Raw genomic sequence first — 9,000 nt, 5'->3', positions numbered from 1 at the left:
TTATGACATAGTACCACTTAGTAAAAACGGTCGCTTACTGTACTGTATTTGAGCAACCACTGGGTCAGAATCCAGTGGCCTGCCAACACCAAACTTGTTGACTGCAGAAATACGGAATTGGTATTCATTGCCAGTTATTAGTTTAGTGGCGGTATAGCTGAGGGCTTCACAATGATCCTCAATTAGCGCCCAAGCAAGTCTGCTGGTTTCCCGTTTTTCAATGATGTAGTGCGATACGGGAGCACAGCCGTCATTGAGTGGAGCATCCCACCACAAGGTCATCTTCTCGCCAGTTATACTGGTGAATCTTATTGGCCCAACTGGTTTTCCTGGTGTATCTGTAAGAAAAAGGTTCCAGAGTTAGTTTCTTTCTCCTTATCCATTAAAATGCAATCAGGCATGTCTTTAATCCAAGTCCTGTACATTGTAAGATTAAGAAGCTATTTTATGAGTACCTTGTACTTTCACTGTAATTTCTGCTTTTGTGGAGCCAGATGCATTTTTGGCTTCCACTGTGTATACACCACGATGGTCCCGAGTAGCATCTCTAACAAAGAGGCTGGTGGATCCAAGGACATCGGTTATTTCCATATTCATCCTCTTCTCAATTTCTTCTCCATCTTTGAACCAAGTTACTCGAGGTACTGGCCGTCCTTGCACCAAAGCTTTAATTCTAAGGCTCTCTCCAGACTTAATAGTGACACCATCAAAGTACTCAGGGCCAAACTCTACAATTGGTGCAACTATAAAAGAAAGAGACAATATGCATTAGTTTGGCTTAATAAAGACTTAAATAAGCATGTTTTTCATTAGCACCGTATCATAAAGGCTGAAAGGGTAATGCTTATACCAAAGGCTATTTTGAAAGGATTGATAGTTGAGAATTTAGACTATGGGGTTAAACATTTGCATATTATTAGGTTATCGCCTTTGTTATATCTGTCATGTTATTAATCTTGCATTTCCATTTGTAAAAAGAGAAACATTTACGGATCATTTACTTCCTAATACTGCTGCATATTCAAACAAGTTCCTGTGCGGGGCCATCAGCTGCACTCAGGCAAGGTGATAATTGTGCTGTTGGACCTGTGTTGTGTTTTAGTAACTTCAGTCGAGAGGGACAGTTATTCTTGGGACCTTTTTTTCTTCATTTATTATAAATGACTGAAATCACAAAGCTAAAAACTCATTCCCACTTGCATGCTATTTATATGGAAATGAAATAATAGACGTGGTAAAAAGAATTGATGCTAATTACATTTTTTTCTTCTCTTCATCTGAAAGGTAGAAAATCGAATTCATCCACCTAACAACCTTTAATCTGTAATCTGTATGAAACGCTGTTTCTCTTCCCATTTTTATAGACCAGCCCCCCCCAAATATATATATATATATATTTTTAAAAATGTGAATGCTCTTAGTTACATTGGAAATTGGTTGTAAATGCTTACCATTTTCGTCCCTTGTCATAATAACGCCAGAAGACTGTGAGGGCGGGCTTATGGTTCCAACAGCGTTTCTTGCAAGTATTCTGAACTCATATCGATCCCCAGGACTAAGTCCTGTTGCCGTGTACTGGCATTCGCTGACATCACTAAAGTTGCATCTGGTCCAGCGATCGCTCCCTTGCCGTTTCTCGATGTTGTAGGCGACAATCTTACTGCCTCCATCACGCAGTGGTGGGTTCCATTTCAGAGTGATGGTTTCCCGGGTGACATCAATGTAGTCAGGAGTGCCAGGTGGGTCTATAAATTAGATGCAAGTTAAAGGCATCGTTATTTCTGTAATCAACTCTTAATCTTCAGTGGAAGGAAAATAAATAAATCCCCCAAACTCATTTTAGCCATTAATTGCAATTTTTTTTGTATCAGAGGCTTTAAAAAAAGAATTTTAAATTGCTCTTTTAGACTGATTTAAAATCATCCCCCTTGCTTTACCTGACCAGCTCTCTAGTGACTAGGAAATATGTGAGAAGGTGATACGTGGAAGAAAAGCAGTGTTTGAGTTGTCACTAACACATTCAGTTGCGGAATTAAATATATTTGAATAATCCTCAGTCACTTACCTACTGGGGAAACAGCTAAGGTAAATTTGCTTGGGTCACTAGGTGAGCTTAGGCCGGCAGAATTTTCAGCGTATACACGGAACTGGTAATCCAGGCCTTCCATTAGTCCAGTAGCTCTATGTTCTCTTGCAGATATTGGTGATATGTTAATTCTTTGCCACAGGATGCTATTTCTTTCTTTCTTTTCAACATGGTATCCAGTAACTTCTGAACCGCCATCATAAACTGGAGCATCCCAAGTTAGGGACATGCCATCAGAAGTCACATTGTATGTAACTGGCTTTCCTGGGGGGCCAGGAATCCTGAACTGGTGTTTTGCCACAATGATGTTTGAGTCAAGTGGCTGGCTGACTCCATATCTGTTTTCTGCCCTAACTCTAAACTGGTATTCAGCATCTTTGACTAGATTAGGAACTTTGAAAGTTGTCCGGGCAACACTGGAACACACCATCTTCCAATTAGTTTGTGAAGCTTCTCGCTTCTCAATGCTGTAACAGGTAATTTCTCCTCCTCCATCATCATCGGGCACATCCCATGATATGATGACACTGTCAGCCTTGATTTCATCAAATCGAATGGGCCCTTTGGGCTTTGATGGTGGGCCGAGTGTGATGATTGTAATGGGAAATGAGTTTCGACAGACTGCGTTATCGAGAATAATGGTGTATTTACCTCCATCCTCCTTCTTTGCATTCTTAATACTCAAAGTAAGTTTGTTTTCAGTTTTACTCAAACGAACACGTTCGCTTTCTTTCAACGGCAGACTGTCTTTCAGCCAACTGATAGATGGTTTGGGTTTTCCTTTATAAGGTAACTCGAGGTGCACATTATGCCCAATTCTCACAGTGACTTGTGCCCCAGGGATTTCTGACAGGTCAACTTGCGGCGGAATTACAAGTTCTTTCACTGTAATTGGCCCAATAGTGACGCCATCACTCAGTCCTTTCTCATTTCTGGCAGACACTCTGAATTCCAGGACTGAATGTTCCTTGAGTTGGCTGACCTCAATTTCACATGTCTTACTTACGCCAGCATGTGACCATGTTTGTTCGCCTTCACCTTTCCTTTCCACAGTATAATCTGTGATGACACTACCACCATCAAAGTCAGGCTTGGTCCAGCTCAGGGTAACAGATGTTTTTGTTGAGTCTTTCACTGAGAGATCACGTATAGGAGCTGGTACTTCGGCAGCCTTCACTGGCTGTGTAGTTTCACAGGGTTCCCCGATTCCAATTTCATTTTCTGCAAGAACTCTGAAGAAGAATGGAGTTTTCTCTGACAAATCTGTTACCTTAAAGGATGTGCTAGAACACTTGTGTGACACTGAAGACCATGTTCTCTTGGTGGCATCTTTCTTCTCAATGATGTAGTTAATTATGGGAGATCCTCCGTCAATGAGAGGAGACTCCCAGAGCAGTGTGACTGTGCCTCGAGAAACATGTTTAATCTGTAGTTTCTGGCAGGCAGCTGGTGTATCAAGCACTTTAACGCTCACAGTTGAAGACGTTGGCTGACCAACGCCATTTTCTATTGTGAGAATATATTTGCCCGTATCATTGCGAGTGACTTGAGGAATAGTGAGTAATGAAGATGAATCAGTGTTTTGAATGCTGTATCTGGCATCACTGCCAAGATTCTTCTCGTCTTTTCTCCATGTGACAGTAGGTGGAGGTCTGCCTTTGAAGGGAATCAACACTTGTACGTCTTCACCGGCTTTAGCTATAATGGAGGTCCTGAAAGCCACATCTAGGTCGATCTCTGGTTCCTCTGTAGACATAAAATGGGCATATACAATGAATTTTAAAGCAAGGAAATGAGTGATTTCCTCTATTAAAAAAATAAAAACACAATCATACCAGTAGGTACGTACCAAGTATATCTTTGGCCTGTACGGGTTCAGTCATTTCTATAGGTTCCCCTTGTCCGGCACAGTTTACAGCGGATACCTGGAAGTAGTAATTGACTCCAGGTTTCAGGTTAGATACCACATACTCTGTAGTTCTGACCTCTCCTTTTGTAGAGACAACAGTCCATTCCTCTTCCTCTCCTTGTCTCATGCCAACAACATATCCAGTAACAGCACTGCCCCCATCGTAGACCGGTTTACTCCAGCCAAGAGTGATGGATGATTTAGTTGAATCTTCAATTCTTATCTTAGCCGGTGGGCCTGGAGGATCTGGCATGGCCAATCACAGTACCGTAATTACATAATCGTGTACAGTTTGGTGACATGAAAGAAGACATAGGTGAAGACACCACACTTACCAATAGGATCAGCAGCTTTGTAGAAGTCAGATGGTTCAGAAAATGGACCCTGTCCAGCAGCATTTACAGCACAAACTCGATATTGATAGTCACTGTGTTCCATGAGTCCTGTCACTTTCTGTCTGGTGTCACGGATAGTCTCCTTTAGGACTTTAAACCATCCCAGACTCTTCTTGTCTCGTTTCTCAAGGAAATAGCCGCTTATGTCACTACCACCATCTGCAACTGGCCTGTTCCAGACAACAGTCATCGAATTCTTGGTTATCTTTGTCACCTCTGGCACGCTCGGAGGCCCAGGTGTGACTGTTTAGAAAGGAAGAGGAAAATGAGTTCCAAGGATCAACATTACTGATAAATTCTACCTTTTAATCTTCAAATCCTATCTAAGAATATTAGTTTCATTTATTATACTTTCTACCTGGTGAAAAGGATGATAATGAGAAGCAATATGATGAACAAGAAAATAAAAGTCAATCAAGCTCTGAAAACATATTCATAAGCTAGCAGAATAGTATGTATGTATGTACGTATTTATTGGCCGCGTTGCATGGCTTGAGGGATCTTAGTTCCCCAACCGGGGATCGAATCCGTGCCTCGGCAGTGAAAGTGCCAAGTCCTAACCACTGGACCACCAGGGAACTCCCAGTTTATATTTATTTTTAAATTTTCAAGTATTTGATTTTAGTTTTCTAATGAAATCATGTCTCACCAAATGCATTCTTTGCTACCACTGGGTGAGATTCCAGTGCATCACCAATTCCGTATTTGTTCACAGCGCGAACCCGGAAGATGTATTCATTTCCTTTGATAATTTTGGTGGTCGTAAGGATGTACTCTTCCAAATTTTCAGACACCATAGACCACACGACCCGGCTTGTCTCACGCTTTTCCACGATGTAGTGAGTGACTTTTGCACCGCCATCATCCGCTGGAGGCTGCCAGAGAAGAGTTATCTTTGTAGCAGTGACGGTCTTAAATTCAATTGGTCCACCTGGAGGTCCTGGTTTGTCTGTGAATGAAAAAACAAAATGGTATATTAGTAAATTTTAAAATGCTTCTAATTTAAAATTATTAAGTTTTAGGCAAACAAAATATGATGTGGGCCCGTATTCACCACCTACCAAGGATCTGCACTCTGATGGTGGCTGAGGCTGAGCCTATGGCATTCCTTAGTTTTAATTCATAGCTTCCACTGTTAAGGCGAGTTGCATCTTTGATGAGTATAGCTGCAAGGTCAGTGGTATTTTCGACACACACCAGTGCACTGGTTTGTAACTCTTTATCATCTTTATACCACTCAATGGTAGGCTCAGGTTTGCCAGAAATGCCAGCTCTGAGCTTCACAGATGTACCTGCTCTGTATTTGACAACTTCTGTATATTCTAGAGGCAAATCAATTACGGGTCCACCTTCAAGAAAAACAGGTGAGAAATATTTAGAAAATCACAAGGATGAAATGAATAATTGCAGCAACTTCAAAGTAAGCTCATTGGCCTTTATTAAATAATACACACGAAGTAGTTCTAATACTATTTACATTTTACATTTAATTTTACAAGCCACTCTTTTATCACAGATGGGGAAGAAAGACTGTGAGTAAGCTCTGTACCCCAGTGACACTGCACTAATTGCACAGGGACTTAAATGCCTTTGAAATGTATTTTAACATCTATCAGGTGTTTTATTCCAGTGATGCAATGGGATATGGCAGTGAGAGCATCACTGCAGAAGCTGAATTATATGTTTTCTTTTATTCTAGTTCTCCTTCCTCTGACTACCTCTGATTCTTTTTATTTTCCCTTCCCAGTTCGCTGGTATCCAAGTGGGGGCATTTCACATCAGACCCTTGAATTCTGAATTATCTACTCACAGAGCTGTAAACTTCCCTGGACTGATTTTCTGCCAGGCTGCTTAAAATTTTTGAGAAACAGAATTAATTTGGCTTGCTTCACAGTCTCACAAATACTGACTCAGTGTCTACAAAGCCTGGTTCATAAAGAGAAGCCCTGGGATTCTCAGCATGAGGATGGGAGTGGATACTTTTGCCCAGATACCATCCTTGAAAATGGGGACTTTTAGAAAAAGTGTCGCAGGGTACCTAACTCTGATGAAATTTTAATTTTCAAAGCACTGTTGAGTTGAATGTGCCACTTATTTTCCAGAATGGTCAAGTATGTGTATTTTGGACTGACAGCCATGTAGAGAGAATTCTGGAGTCTGTCTGTTTGAATACCCACCCTATTGTTAATGAGCTGCTTGATGTTGGGGAAGTTATATAAGTGCTCTAAACCTCAGTTTCTCTTCTGTAAAATGGGCTTATCTTAAGGCTGTTAGAACTAGGGGAGAGAATTCATGGAAAGTACCCAGTAAATGTTAGCTGCTGCTAATATTATCATCATTAATGCCTCTGTTTAGTCTTTCACTTATTTCAGAGGAATATTCTCTGGGCATTCAACCATGGTCTTAATTGTTGATGCTGAAAATTTTAAATAGAAGAGTGAAAACACCAACTCATGTAATCAAAGCATCATAAAAGGTTGAAGTCAGAAAGCCCTTTAGGTATCCTGTAGTCCAAATCTCATGTTTTACAGTTACGTCAAGAGGCCTGGAGGGGTTATGGAATTTTCCTACGACTCACAGCTAATTCATAATTTCTTCTAAAAATCTAACAACGTACATAGTAAAAGTTACCCACAGATTAGGACCACAAAAGTAAGACAAAATACTGAGTTAAATTGCTGTCGGGATTCAAACTGCTAAAAATGCTTACCATAAGAATCGATGCATGTAATGGGGCCTGCAACCTCGGACGGATTGCTGATGGAACCGATAGCATTTCTAGCAAAGACACGGAATTCATACTGGGAATTCTGAGTCAAGCCAGAGACGGTGAGTTGAGTCTCGGTAACGTTGGTGAAGCTGGCCTTGGCCCATCTGCCATCTGGAAGGTCTCGTCTCTCAACAATGTAGCCTGTAATCTTGCTTCCTCCATCATAAGCTGGTTGTTGCCATGAAAGGTTGACAGAGTTCTTTGAAACATCAGTGATACGGACATTTCTTGGGGGTTCTGTGGTAATGACAGGAAGCAGATTAGTGGCACTTATTTCAACATTATTTTGCTTTGCAGAAAGAAGGTTTGCATTTTTAAGTAGTGAGAACTGTCCTTCTAATGACAAATACATACCGCAGGCATCAATGGCTAGGACTGGTTCTGAAGGATGGCTGGGTTTTCCAATACCAGCAGCATTTTCTGCATACACCCTGAATTCATAGACGAGTCCAGCACTGATGGTTGTGACTGTGAAGTGAGTGGTGCGGATGACCATTTTGTTGGCTCTCTGCCATAAGATAGTGTTTCTGTCTTTCATTTCCAGGTGATAGCCTATAACTGCACTGCCTCCATTGGACACTGGTTCATGCCAGCCCACGGTGATACTTTCTCGAGTGACTTTAGTGACCCATGGTGTAGATGGCGGTCCAGGTGTTGCTACAAAAGAGAGAAATCCCACAGGTTAATATAGACATTTAAAACATTTATGTATATGGAAACCTGGGATCTTTGAAAAGTTTGACAACTTACTGTATGGTAGTTTGACAACCACACAAGCCGAATCTATGTGATCACTGATGCCAAAGCGGTTTTCTGCCTTGATGCGGAATTGGTATTCTTCTCCTGTGGTCAGCTTCATGACCTTAATCATGGTTCTTGCAACTGTCGCAGACACTTCAGTCCATACTGCAGTACTTGTCTCTCTCTTGAGTACAATGTAATTGGTAACCTGACTTCCACCATCATACTTAGGTGGCTCCCATTTGAGAGTCACGCTCTGTTCAGTTACATCACTAATCACAACAGGGCCAGTTGCAGGACCAGGCCTGTCCAGTATGATGATGTTAATGAAAGCTTTGGTTGTTCCACTGGAGTTGGCAGCAGTGATCTCATATCTTCCAGCATCAGCAGCAATGCTTTCTTTGAGATTGATGGTCAGGTTCTCAGCAGTAATTTCAGTGTTAAATCTCATGGTTGCTTTCAGAGGGACGCCATCTCTTGATAAGGTCACTTTGGGCAGTGGTTTTCCAGAAATTGGAATATCAACTTTAAGGTTTGAACCAGATCTAACATAGACGGTATGACTTGGGAAGTTCTTCATGTCAATTTCAGGTGGTTCTGAAAAATAAGAGTATGGAAGGTGAAGGTGAAAAACGTTTTATTGCAAACTAACTTAAGTCAATGCAAGTAATTTCAAATTTTGCTTCTGCATAAAATTAGACATACCTAGCTGCTCCTTTACAAGGACAGGAAGCAGAAGCTCTCTTGGGTCACTCAGACCAGCTTGATTTTCAGCAAACACCCGGAAAAAGTATTCAGAATTCTCCCTCAGACCAGAAATGACATGATGGGTTGACTTTACCACTGCACATCTCACCCAATTTTTCTGTCCTTTTTCTAGTGCTTCAATGACATAATGTACGATTCTGCTTCCACCATCATGTTCTGGCTTCAACCAGGCCAGGGAAACACTATCTTTGGATACACTTGTTACTCCAAGTTTTTCGGGTGGGCTTGGTTTTTCTAAGAAAGTAAAACATCAGAAGAAAGAGAAGTTATTACAACATTTTTTCCCCACATGTGTTCTTCCTGCATTGTGAAAAGAAAGATTTTTAAATGA

At 41.2% G+C, this 9,000-nt stretch overlaps 2 protein-coding genes across 2 annotated transcripts in view; one reads left to right on the top strand and one right to left on the bottom strand.

Annotated features, from left to right (window-relative positions):
* TTN (titin) overlaps positions 1–9,000 on the bottom strand; it is a 277,274-nt gene that overhangs the window by 23,179 nt on the left and 245,095 nt on the right. Inside the window, exons 277-288 of the mRNA XM_027126990.1 lie at positions 8,607–8,903; positions 7,911–8,498; positions 7,515–7,817; positions 7,101–7,397; positions 5,452–5,739; positions 5,040–5,339; positions 4,331–4,633; positions 3,936–4,241; positions 2,066–3,832; positions 1,452–1,745; positions 456–743; positions 39–338 (exon numbers count right to left, since the gene is read on the bottom strand). Coding sequence (XP_026982791.1) covers positions 39–338; positions 456–743; positions 1,452–1,745; positions 2,066–3,832; positions 3,936–4,241; positions 4,331–4,633; positions 5,040–5,339; positions 5,452–5,739; positions 7,101–7,397; positions 7,515–7,817; positions 7,911–8,498; positions 8,607–8,903 — 5,331 coding nt within the window. The remainder of the gene's footprint in view (positions 1–38; positions 339–455; positions 744–1,451; positions 1,746–2,065; positions 3,833–3,935; positions 4,242–4,330; positions 4,634–5,039; positions 5,340–5,451; positions 5,740–7,100; positions 7,398–7,514; positions 7,818–7,910; positions 8,499–8,606; positions 8,904–9,000) is intronic.
* PLEKHA3 (pleckstrin homology domain containing A3) overlaps positions 1–9,000 on the top strand; it is a 94,437-nt gene that overhangs the window by 72,826 nt on the left and 12,611 nt on the right. The gene's annotated exons all lie outside the window — the stretch shown is intronic.

This window comes from Aethalodelphis obliquidens, unplaced genomic scaffold (genome assembly GCF_003676395.1).
Source record: "Aethalodelphis obliquidens isolate GAN/ISIS:26980383/991018 unplaced genomic scaffold, ASM367639v1 scaffold2, whole genome shotgun sequence".
Classification (NCBI taxonomy): domain Eukaryota; kingdom Metazoa; phylum Chordata; class Mammalia; order Artiodactyla; family Delphinidae; genus Aethalodelphis; species Aethalodelphis obliquidens.
The sequence above is the reverse complement of the archived record's forward strand: the minus strand, read 5'-3'. Positions and strand labels throughout refer to the sequence as shown.